This window comes from Trichomycterus rosablanca, chromosome 13, assembly GCF_030014385.1.
Source record: "Trichomycterus rosablanca isolate fTriRos1 chromosome 13, fTriRos1.hap1, whole genome shotgun sequence".
Taxonomy (NCBI): domain Eukaryota; kingdom Metazoa; phylum Chordata; class Actinopteri; order Siluriformes; family Trichomycteridae; genus Trichomycterus; species Trichomycterus rosablanca.
The window spans coordinates 11,618,519-11,642,332 of NC_086000.1; the positions used below are offsets into that span (position 1 = coordinate 11,618,519).

A 23,814-nucleotide genomic window follows, 5' to 3' on the forward strand; every position below is an offset into this window, starting at 1 on the left:
TGCTGAGTACAAATGTTGACAGCACAAATGTTTCGAAGAAAAAAGCTCTAAGACTAAATGTAGGATTGATATATTTCAGGAACTTTCTTATTTATTTCTAAATGTATTCTAATAACATAGTAAGGTGTTGTAGCAGCTACTGCACATTGCTAAACAAGGCTTTTTTAAGTTATGAACAACCACATAAACACCATGTTTGATGGAGGGAAGTTTGGAGTCTATTTCCGCTTCCACTGCAACACGTCTTTGGGGCTGGTCAGGGTGCCTGTGTGAGTGGGTGGGAAGTCACATGAAGCATAGCATGGCTCTCCGTATGAGATATGACTGTGTGAGAACCCAACGCTGGCAAGTAAAAAGAAGCAGCTGGTGACTAAACATGTGTCGGAGGGGGTGTTTGTACTGGCCTTGAAAAACTGTAGTCCATCAGAGTTAGTGCAAAGGCAGCACAGGGAACTGGAAATCTTTCTTCCAAAATATTTGGACCCTATGCACACATATTAACTTCATCAGTCTATAATTATTCACTCTGTAATAATATGTAAAAAGGAATGTATTGCTACATAAAGACTGACCATCACTGTTGTATGGTTAGTTCAGTTTGGTCGTAACTGTGAGGTGGATCCAGTACAAGAACTGCTGCCGTCTCTTCTCTCTGCTCTCAATGACACTGAAAAAGAAGTTCAGATGGCTGCAGCTGTATGCCAGTATGCCATGGGTACACCTAATGACCGTGCACGGCATATTCTACAAAATGCATTGCATGAGGGTAAGTAAGAATGCTTGAGAGCAGACAAACCTAGGAAGAAAAAGATAAAATGTTCAAAGAACAACAAAAATGGTACTGGGATGACATTAGCCCTAAAATTGTCAAAATGTAACAGGACCCACTCACCGCTGTAAACATACCTTAGATTTAATACTTACTTATGGTATAAACATAGACAACCTGGAAATTGTACCACAGAATGACTTAATCTCTGATCACTCTCTACTAATTTATGAAGTGTCCCTGTCCAATAATATACAGCAACCGCATCGTTTTAAATATAAGCGCACTATTACATCTGCAACTGCAGCAGCGTTCATAAACTGCCTACCAGAATTACCAAATATACCAGCATCAGAACCTAAAGAACTAGATCAGGCAACTCAAAACCTAGAGACTGTATTGCGCACAACCTTAGATAACGTAGCCCCACTCAAAACTAAACTGATTAGGGAGAAAAAACTTGCTCCTTGGTACAATGACCACACATGCGCACTTAAACAAGCAGCACGGAAATTAGAACGCAAGTGGCGTCACACTACACTGGAAGTGTATAAGATTGCTTGGAAAGATGCTCTAACTGAGTATAAACATGCACTTATAAAAGCTAAATCTTTATATTATTCGTCCCTAATAGAGAAAAATAAAAACAATCCCAGATTCCTTTTTGAGACAGTGTCCAAATTAACTAAAAACTTTAATGAAACTGAATCTAATATACCGCCTGACTGTACCAGCGATGATTTTTTAAAATTCTTTAATGACAAGATAGAAAAAATACGACTTCAGAGTCAGAGTGTGTCACTTGCCAATGTTAAGTATGGACTCACTCCGAGCAGCATTGGTGATAATAGTAACGAGTTAATCCAACTAAATTCCTTTAATCCAATCTCCCAAAATGAACTAACTGTGTTGATTAAATCATCGAAGTCATCATCGTGTATACTCGATCCTGTTCCAACTCGTTTACTTAAAGATTTACTCCCAGCTATTGTAGAGCCCCTGCTTACATTAATCAATGCATCCCTTAGCCTTGGATATGTACCTAAATTGTTTAAAAGTGCTGTTATTAAACCCCTGATTAAAAAACCTAATCTTGATCCACACGTACTAGCTAATTATAGGCCAATTTCAAACCTTCCTTTTGTCTCTAAGATATTAGAAAAAGTCGTTTCCAAACAGTTATGTTCTTATTTGAATGAAAATTGTATTCATGAAAAATTTCAATCAGGATTTAGACCCAACCATAGTACCGAAACCGCATTAATTAGAGTAGTTAACGAGTTGTTAATGTCTTCTGATAATGGATGTGTCTCTTTTCTTGTTCTATTAGATCTTAGCGCAGCGTTTGATACGGTCGATCATAACATTTTACTGGAGAGGCTAGAAAATACAGTAGGTGTTAAAGGACTCGCACTCTCTTGGTTTAAATCATATCTGACTGACCGCTCTCAATTCGTTTATGTAAATAATAAATGCTCGGAAACTACAAAAGTAAAGTATGGTGTTCCACAGGGGTCAGTACTGGGACCGCTATTATTTACACTCTATATGCTTCCACTAGGTGAAATTATTCATAAACATGGCATAAACTTTCACTGCTATGCAGATGACACACAGCTGTATATATCAGCCAAACCAAATGATACTGACACAATCAGTAAGATAGAAGATTGTGTAAACGACATAAAAAACTGGATGTCATGTAATTTTCTTTTACTTAATTCAGATAAAACAGAGGTTTTACTTGTTGGCTCTAAAGCTGCAAGAGACAAGTTGTCTAACCTGGTGCTAAACTTAAACTCGTTCTCTGTTACTCCCAGCCCAGATGTAAAAAACTTAGGTGTCACAATAGATTCAGATCTCTCATTTGATACACACGTTAATAATATTACTAGAGTTGCTTTCTATCATTTGCGTAACATTTCTAAAATAAGAAATATACTATCTGTTAATGACGCCGAAAAACTGATCCATGCGTTTATAACTTCTCGGTTAGATTATTGTAATGCTCTTCTAACTGGATGCTCTGGTAGATCCTTAAACAAACTCCAATTAGTTCAAAATGCAGCAGCTCGAGTGCTAACTAGAACTAAAAAATTTGACCATATTACTCCTGTTCTATCATCTCTACACTGGCTGCCAGTTAAATTTCGCATTGATTACAAAATACTTTTACTAACTTATAAAGCGCTACATGGTCTGGCTCCACAGTATCTGAGTGAACTTATTAATCACTACAGCCCAGCGCGTCCACTTCGTTCACAAGATGCAGGGTTACTTATAGTTCCTAAAATTAAAAAGATCACGGCTGGTGGAAGAGCGTTTTCTTACAAAGCTCCACAACTCTGGAATAATCTTCCTGCCTCTATTCGGGATTCGGACACAGTCTCAATGTTTAAGTCTAGACTGAAAACATATTTATTTTCTCAGGCTTTTGATTAGTATAGACAAAGGCGCAGAGCTTGGGGGTTCTTGGTCATAGAAACTTGTGGTGATCAGGGATGTTGGGTTGCTGTCGTTCTGCCTCTCTTGTCCGATCACTCAGGTTTGGTGACGGTGGGGAGATGGGCGCTGATGTCCTGTGAAAGCCTTCATGACCTTGTTACCTGCTCGCTCTCCCTTTTAGTTATGCTGTAATAATTAGGGCTGCCGGAGTCTAAAACTCTCTGTAAAACTGTTTGTCAACTAGCATTGTACATTATTAACTACATTCTCTGTTGTTTTACCCCGAGGGCATTCTGATGGAAACCTGTTTACCCGACGAGGTTAAGGATTAAAGTCGAGACTGCCGGGACAACGATGCTGCTCCTGTCAGATGTGACGGGTCTGGAGTAATTGCAACGACAAGAAATCACTACAGACTTTATTGAAGACTAGAGCGGATAACAACTCTATTATTATTTAATTGTTTATTTATCTTTTTATTACCAGTTATAACTTTTAGATCATTTAATTCTGTGTTTGTATGATTTGTGTAAATCGTGTATTTATTTAAAGTATCCTCCAGGCCACCCAAGAAGGATGGGCCCTGCTGAGTCTGGTTCCTCTCAAGGTTTCTTCCTGTAATTTTCAGGGAGTTTTTCCTTGCCACAGTCGCCCTCGGCTTGCTCAACAGGGGTTTTTGTATCTGTTGGTCCTGGATTTTGTAAAGTTGCTTTGAGACAATGTCTATTGTAAAAAGCGCTGTATAAATAAAGTTGACTTGACTTGACTTGACTAAAATACAATGTCCAAAATATTTATTTAAAATGAAACAAAAACCTGTGCATTACACTTTTAATTTAATAATTTATTAAACTTACTCAATTTATTCAAATTCCAGGTTGGACTTTGTTTCCAGACTCTGTAGGAACAGGAGCAGACAGCTGGGTGGCAGCACAGTGTCTGGTAATGGAAGGAAAGTTTGATCACGATGTTCTGGAGAGATTACTGTACCAGCAGTTGCTTAGCAAATCTTTATCAGACCAAGAACAGGCAGCCGGTCTACTAGCCAACATCAGTACCAAGACAGTAAGTGGTTAATCCTAATAGGAGTTGTGGTGGCTCCACAGCTTAGCACAGAAACAGTGGGCACAAGGATGTACACACTGGATAAGCCACCAAGTTATCAAGGGCATCAAATATGCACTCACGCTTCCACTTACTCATTTACACACTAATTTAATAACCACTGTTAGGATGAATCTTTTAGTTCAAAAGGTCCTGAAGAAAGCAGTCGGGAAGTCCAGAAAGTACTCTTTAAAACACTTTATTAAGTGTAAAAATGATCTGTGAATATAGGTCAGAGCTAAGCCAATATACAGATGGTAGCAAGAGGATGGTTCAAGAGGCCTGAGGTAGCATCAGATCGATCAAGCTAAGACCGGAGATTCTGAGGAGCTTTTGTACTCAATACAAGACGCGTCTATACAAGGTAAACAGATGTTCTCTGTATATATATTAGCTGCATTTATTATTTAGCATACTGAGTGTGAAAGTGAATCTCAGAATCCGTAAGTGTCTGATTAAATTACTAAAGTATCGTTAGATAGTTTAAAACTGTGAATATATGTTGGAGCTAAAATGTATGTTTCCTGATTGCTGAGTTCGAACCAAACCGGTTAAAATAAATGGTAAAGGGCGCCATGTGTTAGACAGGGCTGGGCCCGGGACACAATTGAAGGGAAAGGACGCTTGTCTGTTTTGGTAACGAAGCGAACCTAATTCGAGTGTAATAAATTCTAACGAATTCGTCTGTTTCGGTAACGGAATTCAGGTAATTTGATTATTAATCTCAAAGGAGTCTGGCTGTTTTGGAAACGGGACTCGGCTAGTTCGTCTGTTTCGGTAACGGAATTAGCCTAATTCGGTCGTTCTAAATTCTAACTAGCCTGTCTGTTTTGGGAACGGGGCTGGAGTAATTTGTTTATTCTAAAGTCTAAATTCGGTTCGTAAATAGTACATCAGGAGTTTGTTTGTCAGTGTTTCTGTGTGTATTTGTATGTAACCTTTTGTTTGTCCGCCATTTTGGCTCTGGGAGCGCTGCGCGTGTTTTCTGTCTGTCCGCCATTTTGGCTCTGTCTGTCCGCCATTTTGGCTCTGGGAGCGCTGCGCGTGCTTTTCTGCCTATCCGCCATTTTGGTCTTGGGAACGCAGCGTGCTTTTCTGTCTATCCGCCATTTTGGCTCTATGTGCGTTATGTTTGTCCAACGGCCGTTTTGTCTTTGTATGCCTGGATTGGGTAAGTGCTGCAGTTAATTTTATAATTTAATTTAATTTTATAATCTTAAGATAACTGAGTTAAGATGAAGTATTTATGGTACCTTATTAAGTGTGTTTTAAGGTAGATAGCGTTCTTAAACTTTAAGGTTCTTAAACCAGGAAAGGGGGTACTTAGAGTGGAATTCATCCATGTGTGACAGGACATTTTCACACATAATAAAGGAAAATCTCCTTAATCAGAGTTGTTATAGTGAATAAGATTAAAATTATGTGAGTAACACAGCGCTTGTTAGTCGTGATAGGAGATTTGCTGGGTGTATTGGTGCATGTATTATTGAGAGATTGCTATATTGTTTCTTTGTTTAATGTATGGGGTAGTGCTGGACAGTGATTTGATGTCGATGTATGTCGCGATGGAAAATGTTTCAATAACGGTGATATGGTTTTTGGGCAAATTCGATCGGTGCGCATGCGTCGGTGAATGATGACGTACGCCGCATACACGAATCCAGTGCTTAGTGTTACCGCTCTGATCACACTGGTTACAGTAACAAAGTAGTTTTTAAAGCACATTTCACAGACTGTAATTTTGCTTTTGCTTAAGTATGTTTTGTATTAGTAATTGTTACATTTTGAATAGCATCTGTTACCGAGCAAAAATAAAAAAAACGCTAAAGAAATCGCGTCTGAAAGAATCCAGTGAGTTTTGCGACGGGGAGTCGAGTCTTTTGTCTCGGTTCCTTTTGAAGAGCCGCGTATTTACATGGCGACTCCCGGAAGAGTCGGTTTCTTTGTTTCGGTTAGAAGAGCCGGTTCATAGATTCGAATCATTTTGCGACACATCGCTAGTGATTATACAGTTTGAAAAAGCTTTATGTCATTTGAAATGACACATTACACATCCCTAACTGTTTTAATTGTTGCATCAACATGTTTCTTCTATTGCATTTGAGTTAAGGACAACGTTTCTTCTATTGCATTTGAATTAAAAAACTACTGTTGAGGTTTGTATCCACTCCTGTTTACATTACACAGAGGAGACCCCCTGCTGTTTACTCGGTGAGTACATTTTAAATGAGTTACTTTCTACTTTTTGCTTGAGTGGATTTTCAGAGTAGTAACTTTACTTGTAATTAAGTAAAGATTAATTAAAGTAATAGTACTTTTACTTGAATACACTTTTTGGTACTCTTTCCACCTCTGATAAAGACATGGATTGAAAATATTTAATGGACAAAATTCTAATCGGACACAGGCAAAAATGCAGATTTAATGCTTGGTTGCCGTCAATTTTTTTATTATTTTTGTTTGTTGCCCACATCTGGTGGAAAGAGGTTAAGGGGGGTCGGTCTCTGCATCATATGCGGAGTCTCCACACTGATCTCGTTTAGGTTTATTTAATGTTTTATTTTCAAGATTTGATTGTAAAATTTGAAAAAAGGGGGGAGTATAATGGCAGGAATGAGAGTTTATGTTTAAATATGGCAGGAGTACTATGGCAGGAATGAGAGTTTATGTTTAATATGCTGCTTTGTGTATTAAATCCTGTGATACATTGTGCTGGGGCAGCTGGACTGGCAGACCTACGGAGATGCATGCAGATTCAGGGACGCCTGGTGAAGGTAATCTTCAGACTTACCTCCTGTTTAGAGAAAAGGGAGTTGTAGCAATCTGTAGTATCTCTCAGCGCTGCTGCTTGCACGGACTCAGATGAGATGGACTCAGGTGAGATTAACCGTTTGCGACCCTGAGGTCACATATGAGGACACTACATTTTGTCTTTGTTATGCCTTATTCCTTGACCTGCTAAACCTAGACCGATTGTCCCCATTAGTGGAAATTTTTTGTCTGCCATCTAGTGGTAGCAAAAGTACTAGAACACTAATAAAGTTTGTTTGCTTCTTTATTGAGATTTTGATATTGTGTTTTGCACTTTGGTTACATTTATGGCAGAAGCGGTGGTTGCTCATTGCACAAGATTCAGGTTGTATCAGGCACAGACATGGACAGTTCAGTGTCTCTGGTTCGCCTCACTTGCATGTCTTTGGACTGTGGGAGGAAACCGGAGCACCCGGGGGAAACCCACACGACAACATGCGGGCTCCGCGGAGGGGGAACCTTCTTGCTGTGACTGTGCGACGGTGCTACCCACTGAACCACCGTGTCGCCCAACTAATAAGGTTAAAAACAAAAGGAATAGGAAAAATGCATTGAAAAAATCAAAGCTCGGGTCTCAGGAGATTAAATATAATTGCTTACACGGACTCCGGTAAGATTCAATTTAATTGGTAATATTTTTTGGAAATTGTTAATTGGCAATTGTTAATATTTGATGCTTGTGTTGTATCCGATGAATCTTTTCTAGCTAATTGATCAGGTCAACTCACTCATTTTATATTATATAGTTTATTGAAGAAGTTAGATTGGTTCAATGTGGTGCAGTAAACCTTGTGGCAATACTATGCATGATCATAGATGAGTGCAGTTTAAAGATTGAGGGAACAGTGAAGAAAATAACTTGGTAGGTGAGAAGTATCGAATAGTCTAGTAGACAGTTAACTAAGTGGAACTATTTAAGTAGAGTTTAATGTGATTCAAGAAAGCCAAAGTGGATCAAAGTGCTGGTGATGATGAGCATGAGGGATTGGCTGACTAGGAGCAGGAGATGGTCATGTGAGAGTCTGTTGGATTGTGGGAAATGGAGTCTGTATTGTTAGAAGCAGGAGGTGTATTAGTACCAGTGACCAAAAGTTGGGGTAAAAATCTGAATGAATAAATAATATAAGTCAGGGGTTTGTAGGACTGATGGAAGTTGATATAGCAGAGCTGTTGTTATTTTAAGTATGGCAGAGTAAATAATAAATAGTGGATTGGTGATTTTGTATTGGAAAAAATGTGATTTAGAAAATTTGAAGGCTCTCTAGCATGCGGCGATGATGAAGTAGAATAAGTGTAGAAAATGTTAGATGTAATGTGTATGCACCTTCTGCTCTGATCAGTTTGAAGTGGAATTTTATATAGCAGGAAGGGTTAATGCAGTATGAGAGACAAGTAATGAAGTATATGTTTGTTTCCATAGGACCATTGTCGGTCGCTGTGAAGTAATTGTTTGTTTCCAGGGGATCACTGTCGATTGCCCTGAAGTATATGTTTGTTTCCATAGGACCATTGTCGGTCGCTGTGAAGTGACTGTTTGTTTCCAGGGGATCACTGTCGATTGCCCTGAAGTATATGTTTGTTTCCATAGGGCCATTGTCGGTCGCGGTGAAGTGACTGTTTGTTTCCAGGGGATCACTGTCGATTGCCCTGAAGTATATGTTTGTTTCCATAGGACCATTGTCGGTCGCTGTGAAGTGACTGTTTGTTTCCAGGGGATCACTGTCGATTGCCCTGAAGTATATGTTTGTTTCCATAGGACCATTGTCGGTCGCTGTGAAGTGACTGTTTGTTTCCAGGGGATCACTGTCGATTGCCCTGAAGTATATGTTTGTTTCCATAGGGCCATTGTCGGTCGCGGTGAAGTAATTGTTTGTTTCCAGTAGACACTGTTGTTGTACTGAGGTTTACGTTCTTTTGTCTGAGTTGTGTTTGGACAACCGAGTGAGTTGTGCCAGTGAATGTTAAAAGAATACTCGTATTCTTCGACTAGGCAGGAATCTTCTGTTCTAGGGTGTGTCTCGTTAAAACCTATCAGTTTATCTTTTTCTTAATACGTGTTACAGATTTTGCTCGAAAGGTTGTTTAAAGCGGTCTAAAATGTCTAATTTAACACATAGAGAATTGAAACAAGTAGTTGTTAAGCGACTGGTGGAAACCTCCTCTGTCAAAGAGAAGGCGAAAACAGGCGCAAAAGTTGAGGAACTGAGTTGGACAGAGGTTGGTCTCTATCCACTGGAAACTAAAGCCCCACCTGGTTCTGAACAACGTATTAAAATTTTTCTAAATTTATCTAAAACATAAAGTTGACAAATGTAAAAGGGAATTGGAAGGTGCTCCTGCAGTAAAGAAATTGAGCGTGGAAAAGCCCTTAGCGAAAGTCGTATGCGCAGCTGCAAAACCTAATTTGGCCACACATCCAGTAACTTCAGGAAATTGGACATGCCTACTCTCATTGTTCAATGAGATTGAGCCAGTAGGGTGTGAGAATTTATCCATGTCTCACCCACTAACTCAGGAACCAACCCCCACTAACATCAAAGCCTATAAAGGCAATTACACCTGTTTCAGGAGCAACAAACCAGGACCGATAAACAGGGGACATTTTTCAGAAGGTTGGTGTAAGGAAACCATTATCCTGGATAGTGATGGGAATTATACAGGCAGCCAGCTGAATGCACAAAAATTCAGTAGGGCGGATTTAGTATGGTTGTGTGGAGATATGAGAATCCGGCGAAGATTGCATGGGAATTGGTCTGGGGAGTGTGCGTTGGTCTTTCTGATTATGCCTTTCAGAATTTACAAGCAGCACGGAGTGGAGGATGCCGCGGACGTCCTGACCAATCACCACAGCCATCGAAGAGACACCCGAGAGGTCAAACCTGGCGGATCCTTCGACAAGACCATGTGGATTGATGGTATAGGGGTCCCAAGGGGGGTCCCAGATGAATTTAAGGCTAGGAACCAGATTGCTGCAGGGTTTGAAAGTGCACTCTTTTGGTGGGTAACTATCAACAAGAATGTAGACTGGATAAACTATCTCTATTACAATCAGCAGAGATTTGTTAATTTCAGTGTTCAGGCCATTGAGGGACTGAGAGACCAGCTAGACCAGACTTCTCTTATGACCATACAGAATAGAATGGCGTTGGACATGTTGTTGGCAGAGAAAGGTGGAGTTTGCCAGATTGTGGGTTCATCGTGTTGCACCTTCATCCCTAATAATACTGCACCCGATGGTAGTGTGACACGAGCTTTGGAAGGATTGAGGGCTTTGTCACGAGAATGGAAGGAAAATTCAGGGATAAACAATGAATGGGTTAAGTGGCTAGAAGGGATATTTGGACCATGGGAGGGAGTTATTGCGAGTTTGGTGATGTCAGCATGCGTGGGAACGGCAATTTTAGTGGTATGTGGTTGTTGTGTCCCGTGTATCAGGGTGTTAATGGGAAGAATTGTAATAGATATAGTGAGTAGAGGAAGCAGAGGGGGGCAGGATCCACCAGTTATCCAGATGGTGTTGGCTGATTTGTCGAGATATCATGTAGATGATGATGAGGAGGATACCCTTGAAGGTGGGCCGGAAGACCCACTTCGAGCAGTATAAGTGCTACTAACTCTGCTTAATTAAAGGTAAAACCGACCAGACAAGATGAGGAGAGAGTACCAGCACTACTGATCACACACCGTGATGAAGGAAGGAGACTTGGAAGGACTGGCAGAGGCAGACACTGAGGGGACTGGAAGACCCACTCCAAGGGACAGAAGTGCCACTAACTGGACCTGCCTACAGGGAACAAAAACACAGCAGAAAGCCCAACGAAACCAACCATGCGGAAGACGAGTCCAGAGGAGCCACCGGAACAAGAAGAAGAGAAAGGATTTGATTAGACTAGGAGGGAAAAACATAAACATATAGTTCGCAGACACATAGACCATCTTTGAAAACACTAGTTAAGTGCAACACACATAGTTTAGCTACAAAACGCAAGGGGTTAGTTCAGGATTGTTTACAATGTATATATGTTTGATACTCTGCTATTTTTAGGAGGGATATTCTCTGTGTTTCATCGTTTAAATGTTTGTGCTGCTGTGAAAACAGGTAAGACCGACAGGGGAGAATCCATAAGACATTAGGAGTCATGCAGAGACACAGGAGCTATGGGCCCCTTCTGAATATCTGCAGCTCCGTCTGGTGGAGGACAACCTGAACGGACTTCCTGTAAAAGCCACGCACCCATTGTTTTTATTTTATTTTTCTCGTTTTTGATTTCCTATTTTTAAATTGCTTTATTTTGTTTTCCTATTCTTATTTAATTTTCTATTTTTTGTTTGTTTGTTTGGTTTAAGGGTAGGAGCTGTTGCGATAGGTACGGTTCCTTTAGTTTAACTGGTAGCCTTTTATTTTTTAGATACCTTTTATTGTAAAAATTCAGCCCAGTGGCCATGTAAGTCAGAAGGGGTTAAATTGGGGGGTTGCTGAGGGCTATCCTTATCTCCTGGAATCTAGAAACACCTAACCTATAGTTAAAAGTTAATGTGAAAGCATTAAGATGCTTTCAAGGGGGGATGTTAGGATTTTTGGAACATAACATCATTATTAAACATCATTATTAAACATAAATTCAATATGGGAAGTTTTACGGCATTTTCCAAGTTTTACGACATCCATGCCGCATGGTCTTTTGTTCAAAATGGCGCCGGCCCTCCCTGACTCCTACCGAAGGGGGGGAGGCGGAGCCTGGGCCTTTTTAGCACATTTCATTGGCTCCAACAGCAGCGGCGGAGGAGGAGTCTAGACTAGTTTAAAAGACGGGCCGGCTCAGACGCCGGCTCTCTTTCTGTGTGGTTGTGTTTCTAGACTGCAGGAGAAAGGAGCGCCGATTGGCTTAGCTCTGACCTATATTCACAGATCATTTTTACACTTAATAAAGTGTTTTAAAGAGTACTTTTTGGACTTCCCGACTGCTTTCTTCAGGACCTTTTGAACTAAAAGATTCATCCTAACACCACACAAACACAGAAAAACACACAAGACCCCAACCCAGGTTCCAATGATGCTTGAGATGTGCAGAATAGTTTGTGATTAATTACATTGTCTCTTTTGCATGTTTTCAGATAAGTCTAAATAATCACTTAAAATTTAAAAACAAATTTAATTTAATTTAGTATTTATAAATATAAACATCTGCATCATTTTAATGGAAAAGCTACAGAGCCATAGCAAACAACTTAAACATTCCTGTATGTGCATTTGGTGGACAAGTGTCCTATTGTACAGTGGGGGAAATAAGTATTTGATCCCCTGTTGATTTTGTAAGTTTACCCCCTTACAAAGACTTGAACAGTCTATAATTTTTATGGAAGGTTTATTTTAACAGAGAGAGACAGAATATCAACAAAAAATCCAGAAAAAAAACATTAAATAAAAGTTATAAATTAATTTGTATTTAATTAAGGGAAATAAGTATTTGATCCCCTACCAACCAGCAAGAATTCTGACCCCCACAGACCGGTTATGTGCACAAAAGGCACACAAATTAGTCCTGTCCCTGTATAAAAGACTCCTGTCACAGAATCAGTTTTTTCTGTTCAAATCTCTCGACCACCATGGGCAAGACCAAAGAGCTATCAAAGGATGTCAGGGACAAGATTGTAGACCTGCACAAGGCTGGAATGGGCTACAAGACCATCAGCAAGAAGCTTGTTGAGAAAGAGACCACTGTTGGTGCGATCATTTGAAAATGGAAGAAATACAAGATCACAGTCAATCGCCCTCGCTCTGGAGCTCCATGCAAGATCTCACCTGGTGGGGTAAGAATGATTCTGAGAAAGGTGAGGTCAGTCCAGAATTACACGGGAGGAGCTTGTCAATGATCTCAAAATGGTGGTCGAGAGATTTGAACAGAAGAAACTGATTCTGTGACAGGAGTCTTTTATACAGGGACAGGACTAATTTGTGTGCCTTTTGTGCACATAACCAGTCTGTGGGGGTCAGAATTCTTGCTGGTTGGTAGGAGATCAAATACTTATTTCCCTTAATTAAATACAAATTAATTTATAACTTTTATTTACTGTTTTTTTTCTGGATTTTTTGTTGATATTCTGTCTCTCTCTGTTAAAATAAACCTTCCATAAAAATTATAGACTATTCAAGTCTTTGTAATGGGGTAAACTTACAAAATCAGCAGGGGATCAAATACTTATTTTCCCCACTGTAGGTGAGGCCACAATTGCACAGTACCCTACACCTACAGTATATAGTATGCATCCAAATCCAGAACTATCTGTACTGTACCTAATGTACTATTGTCTAATTTCAATTCCATAAGGAAACCTGTGAAAGTAGAAGTGGTTTGCTGTAGGTGAGGCAAACATGGAATTGTCCACCAGATGAAATAGCAGACAAGAACCAGCAGTGTTTTTTTTCCCGCTGCACTTGTTTTGTTTTTCCTGTAGCCCAAGTTTTTAAATGACATTGCTTTAATAAAAATCTATTGCATTTAGATTTTAAATACCGCGTTTGTACTGTCTCACTCAAGTGGCATTTCAGTTTGACCAATCAGTTGACTGTTTCTTGCTTTACCCATACAGCCAACTTTGATAAGCTTGGTCCCTGGTCAAGAAGTGTAACCAAATTTAGCACAGGTACAGTATGGGTCACTTGGCAATGGAAACAAGCACTAAATGTGGAATCACAGATTTACATTGATCAGCCATAACATTAAAACCGCCTCCTGGATTCTACACTCACTGTCCATTTTATCAGCTCCACTTACCATATAGAAGCACTTTATAGTTATACAATTACTGACTGTAGTCCATCTGTTTCTCTATGTACCTTTTTAGCCTTCTTTCACCCTGTTCTTCAATGGTCAGGACACCCACAGAGCAGGTATTATTTAGGTGGTGGAGCATTCTCAGCACTGCAGTGACACTGACATGGTGGTGGTGGTGTGTGTTGTGCTGGTATGAGTGGATCAGACACAGCAGCGCTGTTGGGAGTGTCCACTCACTGTCCACTCTATTAGACACTCCTACCTAGTTGGTCCACCTTGTAGATGTAAAGTCAAGAGACAATCTATTGCTGCTGTTTGAGTTGGTCATCTTCTAGACCTTTATCAGTGGTCACAGAATGCTGCCCACAGGGCGCTGTTGGCTGGATATTTTTGGTTGGTGGACTATTCTCAGTCCAGCAGTGACAGTGAGATGTTTAAAAACTCCAGCAGCGCTGCTAGGTCTTATCCACTCATACCAGCACAACACACACTAACACACCACCATGTCAGTGTCACTGCAGTGCTGATAATGATCCACCACCCAAATAAGACCTACTCTGTAAGCGGGTTGAGGCACTGGTCCTCATCGGTCAAAAGAAGATAATGACGGCGAAGCTCCTGCCTAGTTTTATGCATTGTTTTAATGATGAGTTAATGGTTATACGCAAACAGGCGTGTTACACTGCTGCCTCTCTTATGATTAAAGATGAAAAAGACCATATTGAGCCACATAATGTAATCACATTTGTTTCATGAACTAAAGAAAGTTATATAACAAATAATGTAATTTTCGAAGGTGTAATTAAAGTTGAATCTTTTTTCAGATAATGAATCAACTCATTCGGTTAATGCAGAATGACTCATCATGTAATGTTAAGGTGGCAGCAATTAGGTAAGCTTATTACTAAGGCTAATAAAACAAATAAAGACATAGTGTATTAAAAAATATTTATTTGAGCCCATTTATCCATCAGTTTACATTTAAATTACCAATAATATAGTGAAAAGCTCTTTTTCTAAGATTTAAAAATTTTATTAGGAATCAGATATTTCTTATTTACAAAATGAATGAGACCCATTAATAAATTGTAGAAGCCCATTTAGTAGCAATACAGCTACAAGTCTTACACACCTAGATTTGGGCAGTTTATCCCATTCTTCTTGCAAATCCTGTTAAGCTCCATAAGATTAAATTACAAGAGTCTGTTTCTCAGATGTTTGATAGGGTTTAAGTCTGGGGTTGGCTGGGCCTCTTAGACACTTGCCCTGTAATGTGCAGTGTCAGACATAGTCCTTGCTGTTTATGTCAAAGCATTAAATGTCACTTTTTAAATTCCACTTGCAACAGTGGCTTGTCAACTGCTGCAAAGGTGGTTGCCCATTCAAAAAGTCCTCCCTCTAAAGATCTCTTAGTCACCTTAAGGTTCTTTCTGACCTCCCTGACCAAGACTCAGATTGCCAGAATGTCTAACTTGGCCAACAACCAACTCTATGAAGTTTCAAGGTTGTACCAACCTTCTTCCATTTGCAAATTATTGAGATGACTGTGGTCCTGGAAACACTCAACGCCTCAGATGTAGCCAAATCCACACTCAGATTTATGCCTTGCCACAATTTGATTACAGACAGTTCCTTAGGACAACAATGTGGAGTGCCTCAGCAAGTAGTCTCAATACTTTTCTTTTAATAATTTTTTTAAACTAAATATTTGAAGGTTTTACATTTATCCACTTTTATCTATCTCACTGGCCACTTTAATTGAAATACTGTACCCCTACACTTGGTGAGTATTCATTTAGCCAGATGTGGAAGTAGTGAAATGGATCAGAAGCTTTATTTAATGTTCATATAAAACATAAGCATGAAAAGTTAAATCTGATTGAGCATGGTTGTTGGTGTGGGTTTTAGTAGTTACACATATGGCTGCTGATCTGGTATCTTTATACAGTATGGTACAAAAAAAAAAAAAAAAATTAAGTGAGTAGCAGTTCTGCACAAACTAGATGATGGAGGTTGTAGTAGAATGGCTACACTGATTAAGGCTGTCAATAAAGCTTTTTGCAGGTGCTAGGGTCAGAATTTGGAATAAACATGGACCCCAGCTGCCTTGTCAACAGTTTAGGCTGGTGAAGATGTATTACTAATAACTCAACGAAATACTTTTGGAAATACTACTTTAACAAAAAGATTAGGATTGAAACATTTTATCTTGGTGGCATCACTGAAATACTTAGACATAATGAACATTGGGTGGAAAAAGATGAACTCCATATTTGCATAAACATTCCACATATTTATGTGCATTGTAAATTATCAATTCTGATGGCTAAGCTTCAGTCTGACTGGTTTAATATGAAGGCATTATACTGCATGCAGTATTATATTAAAATTTTACTATTATTTTTATTATTATTATTATGCAGCTTTGGGGGAAATTGGCTGTGTGACACCTACTCTCCAGGAGCTCCTACTGTGGGCACTACACTATGAGGTAGAACCCAACACACGCACTGCTGCTTGTGAGGCCCTGAGGAGCTTAGCAATAAAAGGCCCCAAGCTACAGAATCACCTGCAGGAACTCTTTATCCTCGAATCTGATACACAGGTTCAAAGGTCTGAGCTGAGATTACATTATAGTAAAATTTAGGCAAAACTATTCTGAAGGGAAGTAAAATAAAGATGTGAATCATATCTAAAATGTATGGCATTATAAGTGGCTTAGCTTATAATAAAAAGTATTATTAAGATTGAGTATGAGTCATAACAATGCCGGAGTCATCTGTGGCCGGTAATCCTAAAAAGCATAATTGGCCCTAATCTCTAGAAGAGACATGGCACTTCCAGATAATCAGTATAAACGATACACGTCAGCAAACATGGTATATTTATATAAGCATTTTACTTCTTTTTACTCAGGCATATTAAAGGCCTGATTAAAAGCTATAACTACAATCTGGAAGAGAACAAAGGCCTGGTGCACAGCATAACAGAACAGGTGAGTGTGGTGAATATCAGTTATTAGTTTGTAAAACTTGCTTCTCACTGTACACACGTAACAATGTTGAGGTTAGTCCATCTGCTTTGCAGGTACGGAATCTGTGCACTAAGAGCATAATCACACAGAAAGTGTTGCTGCTGGAGGAAATTGAGCAGCAGAGACAGCAGAAAAAGGTACAAAGGAAACAGAGGCAGACAGGAACATTTGTCACGGCTGGAGTACTGCAGGAAAAATGCAAAGGTTTAGCACTCAAGGAATCCTTTTGTTTCATAATACTGGCTTATGTTGAATGTTAGTTTTCTTTTACAGTATTTCTGCTTATTTATAAGTGAAAAGTGTGTCAGTATCACCAGTTGGTCCCAATAGCCAGGTATTTTATTTGGTCTCTTTATATTGCTATTAATTAATTTAAGCATTTCATTTTGTATTTTACAAACAACAGAATTTCATATAACCAAGTTTACAGTGTTTTGTCATCCTCTGCCGTCCTCCTATTGGTGGATTTTTCATAAGCATCATAGCCGTCACACACACCAAGATTTTGATTCAAAATTTCTGACACTGCCAGAACTTTTTCAACTGTCTTTAGTCAGAGCAGCATAAATAGGTTGCTGGTGAGCAAGATACGTGTGTAGTAGCCAACCACTTATTTTCACCTGCATAAGGTTCACACAGGGAACAGTTTTGTGTATGGAGAGTCATGCAGTGCACTTCATTATTTACCATCTCTGTGCCAGCAGAGGCCACAAATGCAGCAGCAATGAGAAACAGCCAACCATGTCTGTGTAGGCGCGTTGTTGGTATAAGCACAGATTAAATGTCCGATCTCTGCGGTGGTGGGCTAGTGTGTTAGACCTCTGCACCACCCAAACACCAGTTATTAATCAGACAGTTAGACATTTTCTTATTTATTAGATATTACATTTATGTTGATATCCACAATTTATATTTAAATATTACATCCATAATTCAGACTTTGCCTTTTCTTTTCAGAAGTGATTTCCAAAAGAGGGACCAATGAATTACCACAGTTCGAACACTTATCTCTTAATTTCAAAGGTGACAGACAAAAAAAAAAAAATGAAAGCAATTTTATTTTATTGCTATATACGTTATTCTTTTTAGTTCCACTCCCTAAATTAAACTTGCTTTGTTTTGAAACCAAGTTATGTTTGTCATGTTATGAACTTCTGTTTTAATAAACGATTTCTGCACTTTACCAACCTTTTAGCTACACACTGGTTTACTAATGTCCTTTGCTTGCCCAGGCCGCTGAAGGACTTGCTTGATTAGACTCTCCACCTCTGTGACATGAGCCAAGAGTTGAGTCATGGCATTGCTCTGATTAGGAAACACAAATGAAATTATTTGAGTAATACAAAAAAAGAAATCTGGATAAAAGCCATCAAAATCAGACATCCGGTTCTAACAAAGCATCCACAGTCATGAATTATGAAATCAGGTACATCTATTTTATACCCATGTTCATTGGGCATGTTTCAAGAAAACCTGACATTTATTCATAACTAATGACTTGAATCCATCTGTTTTGCACAGTTTTTCAGCCAACACTGCTTTGGCTGATACCAGCTTAGCACCTGCCACCCTTGTGTTACTTCAATGCTAAGCTTGGCAATCACTGAATAAAATCTGCTCAACAGTAGTGATCCTATGCTGTTGCAGGTGCTAGAGTAATAATTGCACCTCCCAACATGACCTCTAGCAATCCAACTGGTTATGCATACATAAAAAAGGCCTGACTTGTAGGAATAAAACCACACTTTTGTAAAGAGACATAAAAAGATGGTACATCTGTAGGTAAAATGCTTCTTACCAGATTACTTAAAGATTCATCTGTGGTTGGAATTGAGCGAACCATCTCCACTTTCCTTTCTAAATTCTCAATGAACTCCACCACCATAGCCATGAGCTCAACCACATACCTGCAACAAAATGTATGTTTTTGTAAGAACTGTTTTTGAAAAGTGTATTAAACATGCCTGTGTGTAGCTGGGGGTCGCTATTTTTCCTTTAGTCATCTCACTTTTGTTTTTTATTAAACGTAGAATTTAAAGGCCACCATTGGTAAAGTTGTATGATGCCTGTTTCCTAGCAAATGCACAGAAAGCACATACAGCATCAATAAAGCACCATTACTGTACTAAACTGTATGCCAGATACAGTACTTGTTAGGCTGCATTCATATGATTCGTAGCAAAACCTGTGCCAGTGGTTCCGCTCAAACGCTACACTATGCGCCAATATGAGACCAGCCTAGCAGTAAACAAAGCACAAAACACTTATCAGGTGAATGCAGCCTTTATGTAAGTATACTGAAATACTGGTTAATACAGTGGCATGCAGATTAAAGGTAAGCTTTGAGTTTCGTTTCATACAAAAGTTGCTATTTCTTGAAGACCTGCAATTTAAGAAATAATGCACAGAAAAAATGGCAGATATTTAGCCTGTGGGCATTAAGAAAATAAAATATAGCAACTATTAAAGCTGCCCTGCTACTTACATAAAACTGAACAAAGTTACCACCATAAAACAAAAGCTGAATTTTCCTACTGTTCACCACAGCATCTCAGATTTTCCCCAAACAAAAGCATAGCTAGTATTTTAATACAATGACACTAATAAGTGCTACATTGGTATACTACAGTTTGGAAACATTGATCTCATAAGTAACACCGCAGAGTTAAAAGGTCCACCCTCACCCATTCATACAGCTTTACTAGCACATTACTGCCAAGGTGGAGGAAGTTTGGGGTACTTCTTGTTCTAAAGGTGAGCTGTGTTCCAAGCTGCTATACTTTCCGCTAATATGACACACCAGAGATAAAGAATGCTAATTTAAGCTCACTGACCTATGAAAATCAGCCTGAATAGGCAGGTTCTGCTGACAGAGAGGTTTCATCAGTCTTTGGCGTAAACTTGTCTGTACTCTCAGCACCTCCTGAAGGTGAGATGTAAACTGCTGTATGGATGCAAACCGCTGAGCTATGAAACAACAGATTTATTAAGTTACCTAAGGGTTGATACACTTGATACACATAGGTGGCCTTAAAATTAAACAGCACTTACTGAGATGGTAATTATGAGTAACGTCTGCACTGTTTTTCTCAAGTCTTAACAGCTCCAAATCCAAGCTCACCTAAAATAGACAAAGCCTGCATTTTTACACATTGTATGTGATACATGGTATCAGCAATCTCTAATCATAATGAAAACTGAAGCATGTTCATAAATTATTTCTACCTGGTCTATTTCATGCTTGATCCTGTTAAGCTGCTCAGTTTCCAGCAGACGTGAGGAAAAGACCTCTGGCTCTCGTGCCACAGCATCAAGCTCTTTCTGTAAATGAAAAACGGAGAAAGTAAAAATGTATTTGCAACGTGTGTGTGATTACCATGGACAGCAAATTTTACACATATCCATTAAAGACAAATGAACAGAAATCCTGTTTATGTAGACTGACTTGTAATCAGAGTTTGGTGGGAGTTGTTGGGCAAGTGAAACATCTATGCAAACCAGCAAGTTTTTTTTAATGTTAGAGGGATTTATAAATTAATTGGTAATTAACTTCCTTTGAGTAATAAAACTTTCCTATAATTATGTATTGCTAACCAGGCTAGGCATTTGGTTTAATTTGACAGATTGAATAATAATAATAATTATAAAAAACAGCATAAGCAATAATGTGTTTATATATGACATGAGAGGAGGCCGGTTTAATCTGCTCCAGTTAAACAAACCTTTGTTTACAGTGGTGTTAGATAAACTCACATACACATACATTTTCTCTATAAATTCCATCTGGTATCCCCCACCCCCGCCGGAACCTTTACATTACACCTTGTAAACCACAGATACTGCAAATACAGATTAGGTTTAAAATGCAAAGAAAATTCTTTTATTTGTAAGTGAACTACAGAAATGAAGGCATTGCTCACCTGAGACATTGTACCAGAGGTGACACATCTCGCCAGGATCTTTGCTGCTGGTGTTACTGAGTAAGGATTTGGATCCCAAATATCCATAATGAAACGTATTTGAGAATGAAACGTATTTGAGAATGAACCTAATGCCTGTAAAACAAAGTTATTTAAAATATACAAAAGAGGACTGCAGTAATATTTCTGTTTTAGGTGTTAATGAACTCACTTTAATGTTGTATTTTGGATGGAATAATAGTTTTGACTAAAATACAAAAAGCACAGCATGATTCACTTTGCATGTTAACAATATTTGTGGGAGGCTGCTGGTGCTATAGAAGTGCTAGCCTGCTGCTGTCCTCGGCCAGTGTGGGTGTAATTAATACAGCCAAGGAATTGTAATTAGGGCATTGGACATGACGAAAATGAAGAAAAAAAGTGCTTTACAAATTATAAATGGAAGGGAAATGTGATGAGTTTTACTCCTGTTAACCAATAACAAAATCTAATGCTGCAGTGGGTACAGGCTCAATAAAATAAAACAGTTAAAGATTGGAAAACATTGCCTGGTTTAATTTATCTCAATTTCTGGTGTGGCATGCAGATGGTAGAGTCAGAATTAGGGATGTCCCGATCCAATCTCAAAGATCGGGATCGGGGCCGATCAAGGCATTTTTTTAACTGATCAGAATCGGCTTTACTAAACCCGATCGTAATCCCGATCTTTTGTTTTACATCAGCATGTCCGCTGTGTGGAAATACTTTAAATTGAAAAGTGAAACAAGTCCAGCAGCGACGTGTAATGTCTGCAATGTGAGCGTTTCACGAGGCGGTAGGAGCAGAGCTGCGTTCATTACTGTAGAATTTTACTGTTTATATGGTGTGTGAGTCAAGGATCACTCCGGTTTACAAAACAACGTAGTGATGCACTCGTTTAATAAAGAAATAAATACACAGTATATTCACATATTGTCGGGAGCATAACACTTTATTAACTTCTTCTGTTACGGTACCGAATAGCGGACAGCTAGAGTCAAGCACGCTATTCCATGCACTATGGAAGCCCCAAAGGGTCAAAACACACTTCGCATAGAAACGTACATCAAACCACTGTCACAATACAAGCACTTTAAAAACTGGCTTTCCTTCATAACAAAAGAGCCTTTCCATTTTATTTTGGTATACAGGTTTTACTGTAATGCTTTTAAGTAACTTTTTTTCTTATATTCAAGTTAAGCTGCTACACAGATTTCTGTTCATTTTTAGTGTATCACTGCATTAAACCGATTTTTTTTCTTCGAATGTAAAGTTTAAAGTAAAACTGTAATTATCTCACTCATTTTGATTGATTTTGTAAAAATACAAAACATTAAGCAATAGCTTGGATGCAGCATTTTTCCGTACAGCACTGCAGAGCTATTTAGTTGTTAAACATATACATTGGATTAATTTGAATAAATGTTATGTACTTGAAGTGTGCACTGTGTGAACAGTATTATCCAGTTCTTATCTAGACAATATCTAGAAAATACAAGTATCGGTTTGAGACTCGGTATCGGATCGGGATCAAATTAATAATCGGGATCGGGAACAAAAAAACGTGATCGGGACATCCCTAGTCAGAATTTATTGTAAACAGGATTAATACATGGACTAAACCTGTCAACAGTGGTAACAATATGGGAAATGGCACACATTGTGACACACAACACCAATTGTGACACACAACACCAATTGTGCACTGTTGCTGACCACTTGCGTCCCTTTATGTCCACAATTTACCCATCTTATACTTGCTTACTAACAGCATGAAAACACACAACTCTACAGTGGGCATAATAGTGGTTTTGAGGTACTTCAATAGCCTTCAGTCCCCAGATTTTAATCAAATAAAGAAACTTTTGGTGGCAGAACAGAAGATTTGCAGCATGATGTGCAGCTTTCACATATTCCTCAGTAATGTGATGTCAACATGCAACCAAAATTAAATGCAGCCACATTCAATTTCATGTCACAAAGGGGTGACGCCAGTATGAGAGCAAAAGAGAAATCCTAGCCAGTTTAATCCTAGTTTAGAAATAGAATTAATCAGAATCAGAATACTTTATTGATCCCAGAGAGAAAATTGCAGACACGGCGAAAAAACAGACCAAGACTCTCTCTACTAGCATATTTCGAGAGGGCACAGCTTCACTAAGTTGCCTTATAAAATAAATAAAATATTAAAAAGATAAATAAAGTTAAAAAGAAAAACGAAAGTAAACACGAACGGGTCCTAATTTTGCTGAGTGCGTCCTAATTAAAAGAGAGACTGTGAGCAATAAAAAAAAGCAGGAGAGGAAACGTTTTTAGACGCTCAGTTAAGGTTGGCTTTTATTTTACATTAAACGACTACTAAACGTAGACTATTAAACGTTTAAAAAACTTAAATTGGAGTAATACCTTTATCCACAACTATTGCTTTGTAAGTCTGACCTGTAGCTAGAAATAGGGTTTGCGTAATCAGTAAAATAACACGATAACATAGCATAGCGTGCTAAGTTGCTAACAACATTGCTATATTTGCAAACAAGCTATATTTGCATGGCAGTCATCAATAGACTCAATACTTACTTTAAATACGTCTTTTAAGACATGTTTTGGTACAGGGACTCTCTTCAATTGATCAATAACTGTTTTAAAAGACTACAATAGTTCATTTAGTACAAAAACGTTAAAGAGCTGCCTCCCTTCTAGCTCTGCTGAAGGAGGTGCTTTTTTTGAATGAGCCCGCCTCATTTGGTATTGTTACTTTTGCGCCTCAGATGATCACGTGATCACGTGATCACGTATTCTGTTTGCGCTTCTATATCTGGTTTTCGGTTACGCTTAAATCAAATTTAAACGCGCATTATTTTATTATTAGCTATGCACCGCAGTCATATAGAAAACTCAAATATTATTCGAATTGACGTAGGTCATTAAACAAGAATA

The 23,814-nt window shown here is 38.7% G+C and overlaps 1 protein-coding gene across 7 annotated transcripts; it reads right to left on the reverse strand.

The window, feature by feature from the left end:
* Nucleotides 1-60: 60 nt before the first annotated feature.
* On the reverse strand, nt 61-23,586 carry haus2 (HAUS augmin like complex subunit 2). Of its 7 annotated transcripts, XR_010014231.1 has the most exons (9): nt 23,455-23,586; nt 20,860-20,994; nt 20,165-20,260; nt 19,991-20,060; nt 19,774-19,906; nt 18,738-18,846; nt 18,128-18,244; nt 573-667; nt 61-484 (listed from the first exon to the last, which is right to left on the reverse strand). XR_010014231.1 is itself a non-coding variant. In XM_063006764.1 (8 exons), exons 2-7 carry the CDS (start codon nt 20,944-20,946, stop codon nt 18,131-18,133), a joined length of 609 nt encoding a protein of 202 aa, XP_062862834.1. In that variant the 5' UTR covers nt 20,947-20,994; nt 23,455-23,586; the 3' UTR covers nt 706-796; nt 18,128-18,130. The 7 variants fall into 7 exon arrangements, 6 of the variants coding, with proteins under 6 accessions (XP_062862834.1, XP_062862836.1, XP_062862835.1 ...); XM_063006764.1 differs by lacking the exons at nt 61-484; nt 573-667 and adding an exon at nt 706-796; XM_063006766.1 differs by lacking the exons at nt 61-484; nt 573-667 and adding an exon at nt 4,135-4,153.
* Between the last annotated feature and the right edge of the window lie 228 nt (nt 23,587-23,814).